Raw genomic sequence first — 19,503 nt, 5'->3', positions numbered from 1 at the left:
GAAGATTTTCACTTATATTGGATCTTATTAATCTTCAAGCAAATTGATTACAAACTGAGGTGCAGAGTTAAGTTCTGATCCAGGTCTCTGGTTACGCTTTATCTGCTCTGAAGCTTCTAGGAAAAAAATATTTATTGAACATCTTGCTGTAACTCTGGGGCTGGGATTTCCAAAGTTAGCCCTCCTGCAGTATCTTCACACCAAACAGTCCTCCTCCAGGGTTTCTGAAACTGATTGAGGGGGAAAGCTTGTGGAAATGAACTCTCTGCTTTTAATTAAGAGCTCATTCATGTCGGGTTCGCCAGGAGGGATTCCAGGCTGCCTATTACTTTACCTGTAGTCTGTATGCTGTGCCTAAGAGCAATTCAGGATTGAATGATCCTGTGATTACCCTTTCCCTCCCGCCCAGTGCACTGGACCATGCTGACAAATGAAGCTGTGAACACACGGCAGCTGAGCAAACCGGTCTGGTCGTGGCAATGGTGGGATACGGGAAGTCTGCTGGGGTTAAAGGGTGTCATTGTCTATAATTGTCATTTTAATGCATAAACGCTGGGCAAGATTTAAAGATCATCTCTGAATGGAGAGATCAGAAGGGTGTGCTGTTTGACCTTTCTCAGCTCTTTCTGTCCTTTTTCTCCCACCTTTTCTCCCCCTTGTTATTCTCCAACCTGTCCATGATCACCATTGCAGTAGAGATTAAGGAAATTAAAGAGCTCCCTTGGCCCCCTCCTGTGGGACAGCTAGAGGATGACTCAGTGAGCGATGAAGGTGATTGCTTGCTTTGCTTATCCCATCCCCCACTCTGCACCAGCTTGCTTGCATGGAATCACCTCACACCCCGTCATCCTTTGCCCTTCCTGTTCCTGATCCTCCCCAACGTGAATTGCCTGTTCTCAGAATTTAGAATTATATTGCAGTTATATATTATACCAATTATTCTTATTTCAATATTAATTTACAGTGCAATGCTTGGCAGGCCATGGGCAGAGTTTTCCCTCAGCTGTAATGAAGGAAGAACCCCAGATGTGTTTCATTTACTTGATTAATGGAATTAAATAAAGAGGCCATTTAACCCATCAAGTCTTTGAACTGTAAGAACAAAATGGTTTAAGAATCAAAGTAATTTCACCTGTTTACTAAAATACAAATACTATGGTAGAAATTCAACTTCTTTGAAGGCATTGACAGTGATTTTCTGAAGCACAGTACATTGTGTAAAACATGTTTGGCCCAGGCAAACAGTGGTCAAATTTCTTCTCCAGAAAACTCATGATGAACTTCATTTGCTGAGGTGAAAAATCCAGCTTAGTTTGGCAACTGCGACTTTACAATTTCTTCCCATTTTTTTCATAGATGCTAAGTTTCCAGTTTCCTTTTATTTGCATTCCCCATTTGTCTTCCAAAACTGAGCGTTAGATTTACAAGGACACAGTCTGCTGAACACCATAGCCAGAACTTCCTATGGCCACCTGCTGAGCGGTTCAGGAGGACAGCCAAGAAGAAACTATCTCCACTGGCCTGTTCCAGCCTGCAAGTTTCTTCCTTCTCTGGTGCATACTGCTTGAAGGATAGTGGGCCTCAAGTCTACCTTTGTGCAGCCGTCCACCAGTATGCTAATACTGCTCCTCCTGTAGATGATCTTACAGTATGACCTGACCTGGGTTTAGGGGTGCAGCTGATGAGCTGGTTTACAAAATGGACCATCACTGTATGTTGAACAGAGGGGCATCAACAAAGCAAATCAGACCACTGTGCTTCACAGCTGGTGCTGCAGGTTTGCATGTTTTTAATTCTCTTTTTAATCAACTACAGTAGAATATGGAGGTGGTACATCTTTATATGCTCTGACAGCCTCCAAAGCCAGAGTATAGAGGATGGGACAGCTTGTGGATCCTGTGTATTGTCATTGTGGCCTCATCCAGAAAGCCATGTCACTCTTTCACAGCTGATGCAGGAAGAGATTCAGCTGAAAGCTTGGAGTTTCCAACAGATCCCTTTTCTGTGAATGAATTGAAATAGGAAAAAATATTTGCCAAATAAATCACCTTCTTGCTCAAAACAAAAGCAGCTGCGATAGTCCATGGCTGCGATCTTGATGGTCAGTGCTGTATGTTGATATATGCTTTTGAGTCCTTTAGTGTAACCAGTGTTAGACCAATAGAATGGAAATCACTTTCCCATCTAAGTGTAAGGCTCACAAGTTCATTTTCATTGTTGGTTTGTTAGTGATCATTGTCTACAGTGAGTTAACTGCTGATCACACTCCAGAGATTCCAGATGGGCCAAGATTGCACTTAGTTATGAGGCTCCACACAATGAATCAATTTGCCAACACCCTCTGTTAAGTTTGTTCTCAATGAAGATATACAGTGTGGGTAAAAATGCTAACACTTTATTTATTTACAGGGCTCTCCAGTAATGACTCTAGCTCCACAGAATCTCATGTGACCCACTCATGGCTTCAGCTCGACCTGAGTATGTGTGACCAGCTCACCAATGTCACTTCCACTTCCGGGTGAACTGCCCACATCGCACACTGGGAATTGCAGTTCTTCATTATGTACACACGTAATAACACAACCTTCAATGTGTTTACACCCGAGACGAAATATCCTGAAAAATGACAGATGAGAGCAGAAAACAGAAGCTTGCATTTACATAGCACCTCATATTAAAGGGGAGGATAGGCTTTAAAGGGAATGTAGAGGATAGTACCTGCAATAAGGGAGGATAGTTACAGAGATAGACTGGAGAGTTCGAGGCAGTATTTTGGGGGAAAAAGGCTGAAGAGAGATCAAACAGAAATGTATAAATTAATGAGCAGACTGGACAGAGTGGATAGCAGATGAATGTTTTGGTTGTTAGGGGAGCTGAGCATTGAAAGTCTCAGGTATAAAGTAAAGGGGAAAAAGAATTAAGAATGACATGAAGAAAAACTTTTTACACTGGAATGTGGCCTTCAAGAAGGAATTGAACAAATATATGTTGGGGAAAAATTGCCAAGGCTACAGTGAAAAGACAGGAGGTGGAATTAATGAGTTGATCTCATAGAAAGCTAGGACGACACAAAGGGGATTAAGAGCCTCTTTCCATACTGTGATCATTCTATAATTCATCTATGATTGAACACAGAAAAGTTTGCCAGGGTATTTAAAGGCTGGAATTTATTGGGAAAGGCATCAAGTCTTGAGTAGGGTAGGAGTTGGGTTTGTTTGGTTTGAATCAATTAGCATATTATTGGTTGGGTTGCTCCCTCCTGTTCGTGCTGCACCATTAAACAAACATGCAATGTTTCAAATCCATTACAGAATGAGAAAGGGAGAACGTGAAACACATGCAATGAGGGCAGAAAGTACAGGCACAGTGAGAGGCAGCAAGGAAATGTATAGGAGCAGAAAAGGGGTGAGGTTTAGGGAAAGAATTCTGCACAGTTGGGAGGCAACATGCTTTGTGAGACCACAATCCACTGCATAAAAGGATGTTTTACCTGCTCACTCCCTGTGTAGACAAAGTGCTATCCACAGGATCCTCTTTCCATTGTTCCTACTCAGAAGTAGTATCCCAGCTCAGAAATAGTTCCCTCACTCCTCCTCATCCTGCACACTTTTTGCCGATCTACATGATTCCCTTCTGCCTACATAAGTCAACACTGTATTCTTCTATGCTTTGCCTATTCAAGTGCTTCTATAAAGGCCTCAAAAATGTTGTAGTTGTATCTGTTTCCACCATCTGCTCTGGAAGCACCTTCTGGATACCAGTCAGTCAATTCAAAACTCCCCTTTCATCCCCTTTAGGATTCATTCCTTTCATGTTGAACACATGTTCTCATGTTTTTGATAATCCTACCATTGAAAAGATCGTTTGATCATCTACCTTATCTAAGCCTCTTGTAATCTCTGAGGTCACCCATCAGCCTCCTTCGCTCCAGGGACAGCAAGCCAGCGTATCCATTCTCTCCCCATGACTAAAGTCCCCCAATCCTGGCAGGATCCTGGTGAATCTGCTATGCATTTTCTCCAGCACCAACACATCTTTCCTATAGTGTGACAGCCAGAACTGCACTCAGTACTCCAATTACCTTTCAGCAGACTAGGAATAAATCTTATCTGTCCTACAGTGGTCTTTGTCTGCTGCCAAAAGTTGCTGCAGAAACTACTCAGAGGCAGCTGTGTGTGACTATACAGCGCTGCTGATGTGAAAGTTCACCACGTTGACCTAGAATGCAAGGGGTCCTATGACATTGGTTGTTAATGAGGTCCAGGTAGCTGCTAAGCATGGTCATTTTATTGTCTGTTCTGCCTCAGTAGTCCTCTGCCTGGCTGCTGATGCTCATCACTGACTGAGCAGCCTCAGGAAGCCATTTCAGTAGCAATTAAAATGGCCAAAATTGAAGATGACGTAACTGGAACTTGTGAAGTAGACTTTGATCTGTAAAAACCTGTCCTCTTGTTTGAACCACAGGGTCAAAATCAGAGAGCACTGGAAACTCTTGGCAGATCAGATAAGTGTGGGTAAGCCATAATGAGGCTTCCATTTGATGACGCAAATTATGAATTCCTGATTGCCGATGTTAGAGCCTTCTACTAATCTAATACCATTAATTTCTTGAGCCAGTGGTCCAACATGTTCTTGAGTTCCTCTGTAAGGATCTCTTAGTTGTGAAATTTCAGTTGACTCACTGGTTCAGTTGATTCCATTCCAATTTGGCACATTAGTCAATCTGGAATTTAGTGTACTTCTCACTTCTCATATTCCTCACTTCCAGAAGTATCGTGAAGAATGAGGTTGCCTCAGTTTGCAAATGGAGAAGACTGCATAGGAGACTCATACTTTACCTCCTCCAGTGAGAGGTGTTCTTCCTCTACTTTCAACAGCAGAGCAAACACTAATGTGTAGAGGAAACTGCACTTACCCCAACAACAGAAGCATAGCTAATAAAGTCACCGCCTCACAACTCCTGTGACACAGGTTCATTCGTGACCTCAGACACTGTGTATGCGGAGTTCGCAGTTTCCCTGTGACTGTTTGGGTTTCCTCAGGATGTTCCAGTTTTAGCTTATAAAAGGAGCATGGGACTAATGGATGGCTTTTTCAAAGGATCAGTAAAGACATTATTGGTCAAGTGGCTTAGTTTTTAGACTTCGTAACTGAAGTATTACTCTGTGTTTTTACAGTTCAGTTTGATGGCTGTGATTGGGACCGGTCTTCTCCTTCTGCCAAAGATCGACTGAGGCAACAGAAGCAGCTCAGTCCCCTGGCTGGAGGATCGAAATACAGCAAGACACAGACTCCAGAGCACTGCTCCACCTTACCTGAGAGAGTGGATCCCGCCCTCCCACTGGAGAAACAAGTGTAAGTATGAAATCGTCCTATCTACTGGAGTCGGGCCAGTTGGGGAGACAGCATTTATACACAGAAACATATGTCATATATATACACAGGAAATGTCACCAATAAATCATAGGACATAGAATAGTACAGCACAGAAACATGATGCCAATCCAAACTGAAAAATTTAGGACAGGTGATTGCTGTTACCCAAAGAGCGGTAAGAATATACAGTTCGCTACGCCAAGAGGTGGTGAAGCAACTTTAGGGATAGTGAAACAATGAAGTGCAGAGGAAAGAAATAGAAAATAATAATCAAATAAGTTATGTAAAGCAACATGGGGACCGTAGCTATTAAGGCTAGCTGAGCTGAATTCTGTGCCATTAGTACTGAGGGGGGTGCCAGTTCTTTCAGTTTATTGCTCCCTTCACTTTAGGAGAAGTGCTTGACCTGGAAATTGCAAGGAGCATTGAACTGGCACTATGAGGCTTTAGCTTGGCACTCAGTCCAGGCTTTCAGGCAATGATACTCAATCATTTCTAAGGTCCAATGTTTGTGTAATAAAATATTGAAGAAGTATTCCAAAGGGAGCATGAGGAAACCATGACTGACAAAGGAAGTCCAAGATAGCATAAAAACAAAATATAGCAAAAATTAGTAGGGAAGTTAGAGGATTGGGAAGCTATTAAAAACCAACAAAAGGCACTTAAAAGTCATAAGGAGAGAAAAGATGAAATAGGAAGGTAAGCTAGCCAATAATATAAAAGAGAATATTAAAAGCTTTTTCAAATATATAAAGAGGCGAGAGTGGATATTGGGCTGCTAGAAAATGAGGCTGGAGTAGTAGTAATGAGACACAAAGAAATGGCAACAAACTTAATAAGTACTTTGCATCAGTCTTCACAGAAGAAGACACCAGCAATATTCCAGAAATTCGAGTGTCAGTGGGCAGAAGTGAATGTAATTGTTATTACTAAGGAGAAGGTGCTTGAGAAGCTGAAAGGTCTCAATGTAGATAAGTCACCTGGACAAGGTGGACAACATCTCAGGGTTCAGAAAGAGGTAACTGATAAGATGGTGGAGGCAATAGTAGTGATCTTTCGAGAATCGCTAGATTCTGGAATGGCTCTGGAGGACTGGAAAATTGTAAATGTCCTCCACTCTTTGAGAAAAAGAGGTAGAAAAATAGGACAGTTAGCCTGGAGATTGATTCCAGAGATTGATTCCTGAGAATGATTCCAGGAATGAAAGGGTTAACATATGTTTGATGGCTCTGGGCCTGTGCTTGCACAAGTTTAGAAGAATGAAGGGGTTCTCATTGAAGTCTATCAAATATTGAAGGGCCTAAATAGAGTGGATGTGGAGAGGTATTTCCTATAGTGGGAGAGTTTAGGACCAGTGGGCATAGCCTCAGAATAGAGGGATGTCCATCTGTAACAGAGGAGAGGAGGGATTTCTTTGGCCAGTTTGTGGTGAATCTGTGGAATTCATTCCCACATACAGCTGTGAGGCCAAGTCATTCGGTACAATTAAAGTGAGGTTGATATGTTCTTGATGAGTCATAAGGAGAAGGCAGGAGAATGAGGTAGAGTGGAATAATAAATCAGTCACGATGGAATGGTGGAACAGACTCAATGGGCTGAAAGGCCTAATTCTGCTCCCATTTCTTGTGTTCTGATGGTCTTAATTAGGCAATACACGGGGAAGTACAATGGCATTTCCTCAACAGATAGGGAGTAAGGAAGAGAGATGAAGTGAAGAGGAGAACATCAGAAGGAGATGATGAAAGTAGAGCTAGACAGGCTGGATTGAGAGTTGGAGGTAGTTGGTGAGGGAGAAATCTGGAGAGGTCAGTCATAGGGAAAATTGGGGCAATTTGTTAGGAGCACAGTTGAAGGCTAGTCAGTCAGGCAAAGTGTTGGGAGAGGAATTGGTTGTTGGAAGGGTTGGAGGTGTCATCATTCAGTTAGAGGCTGAGTTGTGAGGATAAAGTGGGTCGAGAGTTGGAAGTGGTTGTTTTGGGAGAGAATTGGGCAAGTCAATAGGGGCCAAAGTCAGAAGTGTTGGGAAGAGTTGGATGGAGTGAGTCAGAGAGAGAATTTGGGGAGGCAGCAGTCAGCAAGGGAGTTTTGGATTGGGGGAGTTGATCAGGCAGAGAGCTGAGAAAGGCAACTGAGGAAAGTCGGGGGCAATTTACTCAGAAAGTGATCCAGGGTGTAGCAGGATGTCAGTTTGGATAGAGTTTGGGTAGCATTCAGTCAGGGTGGTTTGAATCTGCTGATGAAGGAGTCGCTGTGAGATGGTCCGGGAAACTCTTGGGATCCTGTCAATTGACATGAGTGTCTGATGAGGCATATGTGATGATTGTGGGGGTGAGGGAGAAGAGGGAGTGCACATGATTAAATACACTATAGGAGGAATAAACTGGGAAGATAGTGGGTGCCTCTGGGGTAGGGACAGAACTGTATGTGAAGCTCCTGAACCCTACACTTCAAATTCAGACTTACCTCACTGTCCAAGGGCTTCTTTGTGTGGTACAGTATGATGCAAGTGCCATGAGAATAAGTGTTGCACAAATCTTGACATCAAGGCATATGCCCGGCAGACTCCACAGATCACTGACACGGGGGATTTGGTGAAAAAAATCTGGAAAGGAGCTATCAGAATATTTTTTTACAAAAAAAATCCATTTCTCAGTGCATAGATATTTCAGACTGCACGATAGAATTTCTAGGCTGTAGCTTTTAATGAGAATGTGGCTCCAATAGCAATGAAAATGTCAAAGCAAATCCTTGCTGCATTCTACTTTAATCTTCTTTGCCTGTGGAAAGGAAGATAATCCCCTTTTAGTATTAGTGATCACATAGTAACATTTCTTTGAACAGTTTTAAAGCTTAGTGGTGCAGCCTCCTGCCATGCGCATACACAACACACACGCACACATGAGTGAAACTCCGCAGCAATCTCCTCCATCAGCACGGTTTGCACGGTGAAACTTTCCTAGCCTGCATAGTTCTCGGTCAAGACAAAGCAGGAAAGCATATCCAGTATTCACAACACTTTGTTCCTTGTGTCGCTTGGTTGAATTTTCCTGCTCATAAAAATTTAATTGATGACAATTGAAGTGGAAAGGGTTGGATGCAGATAGTAGGGCTGCTGCTCACAGCACCAGTGACACAAGTTCAGTTCTGACTTCCTGTAAGCACATTTGCCCTAATAACCACGTAAGCCTGCAGTCCATGCTGCAGTTCCTTCTGACAACTCAATGATATGTGGGTCAGTAAGTTAGTGGTCTGTTATTAATTGCCCTGGTGAGTGTTAGAATCTGGGGGGGGTGCGGGGCGCAAAGGGATTCATAATTGTCAGCAAGATTATGAGGAGAATATGTTACATAGTTCAAAATTCAAAGTGGAGTTTATTACTAAATGCCCAGGCACAATGATAAATTTACATACAGCAGCATCACAGCCACATAGCACCAAGTAAGCAGCATTCACAAGAAAAACATAAATTGAACATTAATAATATGCTATCTTGACAAGAAGGAACACAATTAGAGCAAAAAAAATGCCCATTTTATAGGGTGATCAAAACAGTTACTATATAGAGGTAGTGAGTAGAGTTGGTCCATGAACTGAATGGTTGAAGGGAAGTAGCTGTTCTTGAACTTAGTGGTGTAGGACTTCAGACTTCTGTACCTTCTGCCCATTGGAAGTGTAAGAAGATGGCATGGCCTGGATGGTGGGGATTTTTGATTTTGTTGCCTTCTTGAGACAGCACCTCCTGTAGATACGAACAGAGTATCCATGATTTATTGGGGTGAATCCACAACTCTCTGCATCTTCTCACGTTTCTGCACATTCGATTTGCCTTATCAGACCTGAAAGCATTCACTTCTGATCAAATACAGTGGGCAGCTCATCAGATAGTGATGGCTTGTAACCTTTTCTGCAAGAGAACAGTGAAGAAATGGAAGCCCACAACTATCATGGTAATTCTGGTGATAGTACACAAATCCTTCTGTCCATTTGCAGTATTGATTATCACACAATTATTACCGGTCTATGATTGTTTCAATATTTAGGCCAAGCATGAATGAATGAAGGGTTGTATTTGCTCTAGTTAGCTGTCCCTTAAGGAACACCGACAGGTAGTGGTGTTCTCGTGCTTGGAATAACTAGAGATTGGAAAGTGCTGTCAGAGAAGCCTGTTATGTCTCCTAGATTATATCAATGTACCTCAAGACACTGATGGTGGAACGAATGAATGCTTAGAGTAGATGAGCTACAAGCCAAGCTCAAGTTCATAACCTGTTTTAGTGAAATTTCATCCCAGGACCTCTGGATTGTTATTCCAGTAGAGTAAGTACTGCACCCTGACAAGATAAACAGAAAATCTGATCGAATCCGTGTTGATTTGATTCACCCTTCCAGAGGATTATAAAAGCATACTTCCATGTATGTAATCCATTTCACTGTAGAGTCCATGATGATAAATAAAAGCAACTTTGTGAAAGAGTTAGGAATCTGAAGAAATAGGTTTTGAGAACAGCAGTTGACACACGTAGAGAAAATAAAGATTGATGCTTTAAATTTGAGGCAATTTGGTCACTCTGGTTGATTGGAATTGATGTGTGAGCAGGATGAAGCCATTACCATGCATATGCACTTCACAACAATTGACTTGAAGAGGTTTTTTTTTAAAAGCACATCTTTGTTAAATGAGCCTCCAGATACACTAACCCCCTATTAGGGTGATTTGAGAAGCAAAATTTCACACTGATGCACTGCTTCGCTGTGCCTGCAGTGTAACATAATACAAAAGGTACAGATAAAGGAGTAGTAAGCATATTATTAACTTGGAGCAGGGAGCCCAGGATTAGAGAATAGTGGATCAAAATTGACAGGGTCTGAGCAAGGTTACAATAAGAAAATTATGACAGGATAGTGGTGATATATAATAAAATCTTCAGAGTTAATTTGCTTCCTTAAAAATGTGCAAGATCAATTATCTTTTGAAAAAATAATAAAGGTGAAGTACAGTATCATATTATGAGAAATTTTATTTAATCTTGGTGAAATTGCAAATTAATTTAAACTGAGGTAATGATATTAAGTTAAAGCGAACTTTGCATAATATGTATATGTTATCTGCAATGTTAATAAAGACAAAGTAGCAAATCAAATTCTGTTTCTTGAAAACTCCATGGACAATGTAGTTCAATAATAGTATTGGAAGTAATCAAAGAATGCCTTCGTTACCAACCACATTTTGAGTTATGCTGGTTCAACAGAACATATAAGCACCATAAAAGCAGAGGTTTCTGATCTATTGTTCTGCTCTGACTCAATCATTGCACAAAGATCTGAAAATTGAGAGGTTTAGAGGCTAATACTTCAGCTTCTCCTCAACTGTAAAAGACACTCAACCTTTCAGTGAATTTACCAGCATAAATTATTGGTTCAAATTTGCCACAACAACTTACAGATAGTAATGTAATAGATCAAAGATTATGTGAGGGAAAAATAATATCATAAACTGACAAGTTGGTGTAAAATTCCAAATCCATCACTTGCATCAGGCAGTAGGAGAATTGGTGGCCTGGTGGTTAAGTTCAGATTCATTCACTAATCACATGGATATCAACACATACACTGAAATGCATCATTTGCATTATCAACCAGCATAACCTTGGGATGTGCTGGAAACAGCTTACGAGTTGTGTGTGTATATATACAGTGTGTGTGTGTATATATATATAAATAAATATATATATATATATATATATATTGCTCCTACGACTTATATATGAGTTGTATAGTAATATATACATGAAACTGCAGAGACTCATAGACACAGCTCTGTACATCATGGAAACCAGCCTCCCCTCTATAGACTCTATCTTGCTGCCTCGGGTTCATTTTTTTGGTGCACTGTCACTTTAAAACCCCAGGAGAATGAGACTGACTTTTGAACACTGTTTCAGCTGCTCCTGAGAGAGAGAGAGGTGGAGTTACTTGATGGACAATGGATGTTTATGGTCTCTTGTGGCTTGTTTTGAATATACAAGGCCACACAGACACACACAGCTTGGAGTCCAGATGCTTTTGGTCAATGAAAGACACCAGTGAGTCAGTCACTGGTTTAAACTTTCAGTAGCCCAAAAGGGGTGAGTGGAGATCGATCCAGAGTATTGATAAATGACTCTCACAAGGTTTTGCAACTAGAAGAAGTTTGCAGAGAGAAGAGGTAGGTTTGAAACAGAAGAAACCTAGTGACAAAGTGATCACTATTTGGATTCTCTCTTTCTAATTAGCCCATGAGTATGAGTTTGTTTCCATTTGAATACAAATATGTGATTGTCACTTAGTTAATCCACAGGAGTGGGTTCTCTGGTGAGGGGAAAACCTTTGTGAATACCACGTGTGTGTTAACCTTTGTCTGGGTGTGGTAGTTCACTGAAGAAAGGCACGCATGTAGCAGATCACTGTTGGAGTTATTTTGTATGTTGTGGAACTGGATGATACTAAGGTAGGTGGCATTGTGGATAATGAAGTAGGTTTTCAAAGTTTGCAGAGAGGTTTAGGCCAGTTAGAAGAATGGGCTGAACGATAGCAGATGGAGTTTAATGCTGATAAGTGTGAGGTGCTACATTTTGGTAGGAATAATCCAAATAGGACGTACATGGTAAATGGTAGGGCATTGAATAATGCAGTAGAACAGAATGATCTAGGAATAATGGTGCATATTTCCCTGAAGATCGAATCTCATGTGGATAGGGTGGTAAAGAAAACTTTTGGTATGTTGGCCTTTGTACAAACGTTTGTAAATCAAAGCATTGAGCATAGGAGTTGGGATGTAATGTTAAAATTGTACAAGGCATTGGTAAGGCCGAAATTGGAGTATTGTGTACAATTCTGGTCACCGAATTATAGGAAAGATGTCAACAAAATAGAGAGAGTACAGAGAAGATTTACTAGAATGTTACCTGGGTTTCAGCACCTAAGTTACAGGGAAAGACTGAACAAGCTGGGTCTTTATTCTTTGGAGCATAGAAGGTTGAGGGGGGTATTTAAAATTATGAGGGGGATAGATAGAGTTGACGTGGATAGGCTTTTTCCATTGAGAGTAGGGGAGATTCAAACAAGAGGACATGTGTTGAGAGTTAGGGGGCAAAAGTTCAAGGGTAACATGAGGGGGAATTTCTTTACACAGAGAGTGGTAGCTGTGTGAAATTAACTTCCAGTAGAAGTGGTAGAGCCAGGTTCGGTATTGTCATTTAAAGTAAAATTGGATAGGTATATGGACAGGAAAGGAATGGAGGGTTATGAGCTGAGTGCGGGTTGGTGGGACTAGGTGAGAGTAAGCGTTTGGCATGGACTAAAAGGGCCGAGATGGCCTGTTTCCATGCTGTAGTTGTTATATGGTTATAAGTGGCTACTACTTCGTGTGTGATTCGGGTAACCTTGTGGAATCTACCGGTGTGTCGACCCTTGCCTGGGTGGTGATTCCCTTGAAGGTGGTCCCCTTTGTGATAAGCTACTGTTGGTGATAATCCATATGTGGATTCTGTTTGAGTATCCTGTGGCCACCACTTTGAGATGTCCCGTAGCTGAATTCGGGAGTGGTACCACTTGTGTTGAAAGTATATTCATTGATATGTGTGGAGTGGAACAACTTCGGAGATAAAGCCTACTGCTATTGTTATTTTGTATTGCTGTCATGGAATCTGCGGAAAATCAATGTAATTGCCTTCTCACAACATTCACCATTGGATTACAAACATCTCGGATTAATTAACCTGTGCATTTGAACTGAGCTTTTCTGACACACCATCGTAAGACTATATCACTTACCACCTGAGCTTGAAGAAGTTTGGGGGTTTATATATTTACACCTATATATGCGTAACACCGTTAACTTTTGATTTACCTGGTTTAAGTTACTATATGACGTAGTTACTAATGAAATGGTGTTTTGTTAACAGCAAAACCAGACTCCAGATGTGTTCTGTTGTTGCTGATACTTTTCCCGGGTTGCATATACATGACACTGCCTCAGTGAAGCAACCTACATAATCAAAGACCCCACTTACCCCAGTCATTCTTTCTTCTGAAGATACAAAAACCATCAGGCTCAAGGACAGCTTTTACACCACTGTAATAGAGCTATTGAATGGTTTCCTAGTATTATAAGCTGAACTTTTGACTTCACAATCTACCTTGTTATGATCTTGCACTTTATTGTTAACCTGTGGTACAGTTTCATCTATAGCTGTTGCACTTTATTCTGCATTGTTATTGTTTTACCTTGTTCGACCTCAATAACAATGTGTGTAATGATTTGTATGAACAGTATGCAAGTCACGTTTTTCACTGTATCTTGACAATAATGAACTAATTCTAATTCTAGATTCTGACTCAACACCTCCTTATTCACTCACTGACCACCTACTGAGTTAGCCAGTCTCCGTCTGACTACGCACAACCCCCCCCACCATCTTCCCAAAAGCTCACTTACACCTCGATGACCCCCATTTTATCCAGTATTCCCTAACTTTGTTCACGTGACATCTCAACTGATTCCCAAATCTAACCCTCAATCTCTGTCAAAGACCCCAATCCAACCTCAACCATGGCTCCAATGCAACTCTTACAACCTGGTTAATCAGACTGATTAGCTCACATTGATGTGAGTGTATTTCTGTATTACATTGACTACTCCATTTATTGTAAATTATTATAAATTACTATGATTGCACGTTTAGACGGATTTTTACTCCGCACATTTGTGAAGGATGTAAGAAATAAAGTCAATTCAATTCAAATTGACCAGTGCCCTGATTTGATCCCAGCAAACACCCTGACCGAGCCCAGCTCTGGATTTACTTAATCATCTCCTTGGCACCCTTTGCAACAGGGCAGCTTGTATATTTACAGGCCATTGAGTAGGGCCTAATCACTCAGAGACTCTGCAGTTTGCTTTCTTGTTTCTGTTAACAAGCAGCCAGAGATACATTAATCCGGGTTTGGCAATTTATCCACTTCAAAGATGCAACATCTCCCAATATTTTTATTTTGTGTGTATTCCTTCCAATATTTTACAAGCTGCCTCTGTAGCTACAATATTGACAAAACATTCTGTTTTATGAAACCACCCAAAAGTATTAATTAAGAACCTGACCAATGTCTTCTGCCTTCAAGTACATGTTCTAAAAAGATAACATGTTCTAAAAAGAGGCATTATTCTCTCCTTAATCTGGTCTTAATATTTAAACCTTCATAAAAAATCTTGAATTTCTTAGATTTCACTTGCTATTTTTCTCATGCCCTATCAAATGATCAACTATTAACCTTTCACCTACAAGATATAAGGTGTTTGTTTCTGGGTTTAAGAGTGCTTTCTATTGAATAATTAGAAAGCAGTGTCTTAATGATCTGTCTTAATAATTGTTTGAAATCAACAGTTTGAAAAAAGGCCACAGCAGCCTAATTATTTTTAAGCAGTTTTATTCTTGTGAATGTAGAGAAGGTTACTGCTTATCCTTGGTTGCATTGATTCAAATGTGCATTGTCCAGAAACTAAACTGCACTGCGCAAATTGTTGTCAGTCGTATTGATCCAAAACTGATAGAACAGGTATAAATCACATTAGGAATCATTTGGGTGAAATGATATCTATCATAAAATTGGACACTTCTGGTTGGAATCCATACTTTTGCATATATTTCCCATCATCATATGCCCTCTCAAGCTTCTCATTTTTTGTGCCATGCACACCTCAATCCTTCCAAACTTGACCCTCAGGGTCCTGAAAACGTAAGTCCTTTGGCAGTCTCAAAAGGCCCCATGCATCATTAATTAGACAGTGAGGCAATTTTTTCATCTTAAAACTGAACGCCGCCAAATTCACTGGAGATGGCTTGCAAACTCTTCAAACTGCAGAGACCTCACTCAAACCAGCAGAGGAGTACTTTTTGGTGATAGTGTTTGCAGACAGACTCATTGAATGGATCCTGCAATGGTCCATCCACCCATAAGGAGGATGCCAATCTCCTGATAAGGTGTCTTTTTTGAGAACTATCCCTCTCGTCTTATGGTTTCCTTCTATTCCTACCATTTAATGCCTCATTGGAGGATACAAAGAAAATAATTGTTGTATTATACACTCATATCACATTTGTCTTTATTTGTACATGTTCATTTTTGCATCTTAAAGTATATTTGTCTGAGCAAATATGCATGTGAATATCACAAGGCTGTATTTAGAGTTCACAGAGGTCACCTCTATATGTCATGAAGGTTGTTGTTTGATGTGCATGGATTCTTTTCCAAGCAAGCGTCACGTTCAGGATCACTCCAGTGGGTGCTTTCTCCACATCCCTCCCTGTCTCCTTCTCCCTCATGTTGACCGTAACATGTGGAGCTGATGTCAGGCTGCCAGGGGTAATGTGCCTGGGAGAACTGACGCATGCCTGATGAAAAGTAGCTTTAATAAATTATGATTGTTTCCACGAAGAACCATACATGTCAGGATCCATCAGGTCCATGCTGAGTAGGAACTATTGTGACTCACATTTGGGAACAATTTTGTAATGTTTTCAGGGGAACCCATTTTATAATGTTTCCATGCAATAGGAAATGTAACTTCAAATTTCTAAACAATAGTGTTGGTTAAAAGTTTTCTTCTTATTTCATGTTCCAAGATGTAAGCTCTGATGCTAAGGCCAGCAATTTATGGCTATTGCTCTTATTGTTATCTTGCTATATAAATGCCTTATTGCTCTACAGTAAATCAAGATGATGTGAGACTGCAACGCCAATTGGGTTTGTGGCTCAGATTTAGTTGTAGACCATAAAATATAGGAGCAGAATCAGGCCATTTGGCCCATCGAGTCTGCTCTGCTATTTCATCATGGCTGATCCATTTTTCCTCTCAGCCCCAATCTCCTGCCTTTATTTACCCCATATCCCTTCATGACCAATCAAAAATCTATCAACTGTTGCCCTAAATATACATAAAGACTTGGCCTCCACAGCTCCCTGTGGCAAATAATTCCACAGATTCACCACTCTCTGGCTAATGAAACCTCTCATCTCTGTTCTAAAAGTACACCCCTCTATTTTCAGGCTGTGTCTTCTGGTCTTAGACACTTCCTCCATAGGAAATATCCTCTCCCCATCCATTTTGTCAAGGCCTTTCATCATTTGATAGGTTTCAATTAGGTCACCCCTCATTCTTCTAAATTCCAGTGAATGCAGGCCCAGAGCCATCAAGTGCTCTTCATATGACAAGCCATTTAATCTAGGAATCATTTTCCTGAACCTCCTTTGAACCCTCTCCAATTTCATCACATAGGAATTATTTTCATAAGAATGCTCTTTTGGAGACAATGTGAGAAGATATGGGTCAGATTAGGGGCAGGGGCAGTTTGAGGACAGTAAGTGAAGAACTATGAAAAGGAGGTCAGAGTTCAGATTGGAGCACCTGTCAAGGCCAGAGATCCTCAGTGATGGAGGTCCAAGGTCCTGAGAACAAGGGCTGGTGATCCCTGAAGTCGAAAATCGGAGATCAGCGAGGTCCAGGGTTGGAAGCCAGGGTTGGTGGTTCTTTAGATCAGAGGCCCATGTTTGGCGGGGTAAAGCCCAGAGGTTGCTGAATCCAGAGATGAAAGCTTGGAGGTGGAAGCCTGAGCTTGGCAAGTTCTGAGGTTGAAGTCCGAAGGTTGAAGATCCTCCACAGGTTGGAGACCTGATGTCTGTGAATCCGGAGACACAGTCTGAAGGTCACAGGTTTGCCCTGCAGTCGGATCCATTTCTGTATGTGTGAGTGGTGTGGGAAAGGGGTTTGCTTTGCTGTTGTTCCTTATTGTATGTTGGTGCTAGGTTGCTGCTGAAGTATGTGGTGACACTTGAGGGCTGCCCCCAGCACATCCTCAGATTGTGTTGGTAGTTAAGGCAAATTACAGATCTCACACTATGCTTCAATGCACATGTGATTAATCAATCTAATATACCCTTGAGAAGATGTTGATGAGTGGCTTTCTTGAATCACTGCAGACCTTCAATTTTAGTCTGCCGGTCATATGAGAACTGCATGACCTGCTAGGTCATATTGGAGTGCATTTCGGAGTTAAAAATGCTATTGTGGGTCTGGAATCAGGTATAGATCAGACTCGGTAAAGATGGTAACACAATAGCCTGCAGATGCTGGAATGTGAAGCAACTCACAAAGTTATGGAAGAACAAAGCAAGTTAGGCAGTAAGGGACTGCATATCACAAACAATCTGGAACCTGCAGCAATCCACACAACAGTGGAGGAAATCAGCAGGACCGGCACCCTCGAGATGGAAGATGCTGGAATCTGGACATGCTGAGTTCCTCCAGTGTTTTGTGTGTAGATGCAGATGGCAGACATCCTCCTTGGAAGATCATCTGCTTTTTCTTTACCAAGAATCGTCAGACGTGGTCAATCATGGATGTTGCATCCTAGCTGTGTAGATTTGCAAGCCAGGGCAGTACAATATGAGGAGCAGGCTGTTGCCCAAGCCTCTCCACACATCTGATGAACCCAAAAGAATGGCAGAGACTGATACAGTTTGGCACCAGCAGAGCCACAGGAACTCAATGTAGGGACTCCAGCTCCGGATTTTTATAATTCATAGATAACTAGTGGAGTAGGTGCAATATCAAGCCATTATGCATTTAGATGGGATGCTTACTATGGTAATTGATGAAAATTGGTAAGAATTGACAGGGATATGCCAAATTTCTTTGCCTCGAGGAAGGTGAGGCTTTGGCAAACTGTATTGGCTGTGGTGTCAATGCTGTTAGACTAGAACAGGCTATTGTTAATGTTCACTCCTAGGCATTCAAAATCTAAATCCTTTCAACCTCCAGACCGTAGATGTAGACAGGAGTATGTGCTTTTGAACTCAATGTCTAGTTCTTTTGTTTGCTGACATTGAGGAAAAGGTCATTATCGTGACACCATGTTACTGAACTCTATCTCCTTCCTGTACTCTGACTCATCGTTACTTGAGATATGGCTAATTAGAGTGGTATCATCTACAAACTTGTAGATAGTGTTAGACTAGAGTATCAGCACACAGTCATCAGTATACAGGGAGTAGGGACAACCTTGGTGGGACATCAGTGTTTAGAATAATCCTGGCCCATTCCTACTGATTGTGGTCTGTTGATCATGAAATCAAGGATCTTGTTGCAGAAGGAGGTTTTTATTCCCAGGGACTGAAGTTTGGTGTTGAATTTGCTTGGAATTATAGTACTGAAGACACAGAGTTGAGGTTTGGTGTCAACATTGATGTTGAATAGAACATCAGGAAAAGTAAGTACCATGGAATGGAATGTAAAGAGTATAAGAGGGGCAAAATAATGGAATCCATCTGAAAGAGGTTGTGACATTCCTACTCGGATCTCAGCCCTGTAAAACTATGTTTGGTGTAAGACCACCTAACAATAGGCACACCTGAGAACAACATAACCTAATAGCCCAAACAGTGCTCTGGAGGAACATTGCACAGATGACTATCTTGTTCCATGAAAGTCTAAGGTGGAAATTACAATCATCAACACAATCATGATTGATGACCTGAAGTGCACAGGTGAGTTTTCAAAAACTGAGTCTGGAAAGCATTCTGTGTTGTTTTCCACTACAGAAGGAGGTTTCCATATGCACAGTGTGGTTAAAAAAGTGCCACACATACACATTGCAAGGCCAAAATGTTTAGTTCTGTGCTTTGTGTAGCATATGCAAGGCCTTTGGTTTGTGATGGGCTTCATTTAGAATGCTTACCTATCTGTACTCTGAAAGACTTTAGCTGTGCATCAGAGGCTCATACAAGGTGGTAAGATCAAACACATAGAATGTAAGATTGTTGTCACAATCCCAAGGTCATGGTATTGCTCATTGCATTTTGATGATTGGAGAAAAGTTCATGAATTTAAGGAATCTGAGATCCTTGTCACTGGACTATACTGAATGATGACACTATCAGTGGCAGAATATAGAATACAAGCATGAAATGTTTAAGATGATTACAATATTAATAGTTGTGTTCATCTAGCAGAAGCATAAGTTAATGCTAATCTGCTTTACGATGCCTGGTTCAAATGTAAGCAATATCTTTGGAGACTGCTTTCTGTTCCAT

At 41.2% G+C, this 19,503-nt stretch overlaps 1 protein-coding gene across 4 annotated transcripts in view; it reads left to right on the top strand.

The window, feature by feature from the left end:
• shdb (Src homology 2 domain containing transforming protein D, b) overlaps positions 1–19,503 on the top strand; it is a 347,526-nt gene that overhangs the window by 247,521 nt on the left and 80,502 nt on the right. For 3 of the 4 annotated variants that reach the window (XM_059991612.1, XM_059991610.1, XM_059991611.1), the window contains exon 5: positions 5,178–5,355. In XM_059991612.1, the coding sequence (XP_059847595.1) occupies positions 5,178–5,355 (178 nt within the window). Of the gene's footprint in view, positions 1–693; positions 772–5,177; positions 5,356–19,503 lie in introns of all 4 variants that reach the window. The other variant, XM_059991613.1, reaches the window with a different exon arrangement.

This window comes from Hypanus sabinus, chromosome 16 (assembly GCF_030144855.1).
Source record: "Hypanus sabinus isolate sHypSab1 chromosome 16, sHypSab1.hap1, whole genome shotgun sequence".
Classification (NCBI taxonomy): domain Eukaryota; kingdom Metazoa; phylum Chordata; class Chondrichthyes; order Myliobatiformes; family Dasyatidae; genus Hypanus; species Hypanus sabinus.
This window is presented reverse-complemented; position numbering and strand designations above follow the sequence as displayed.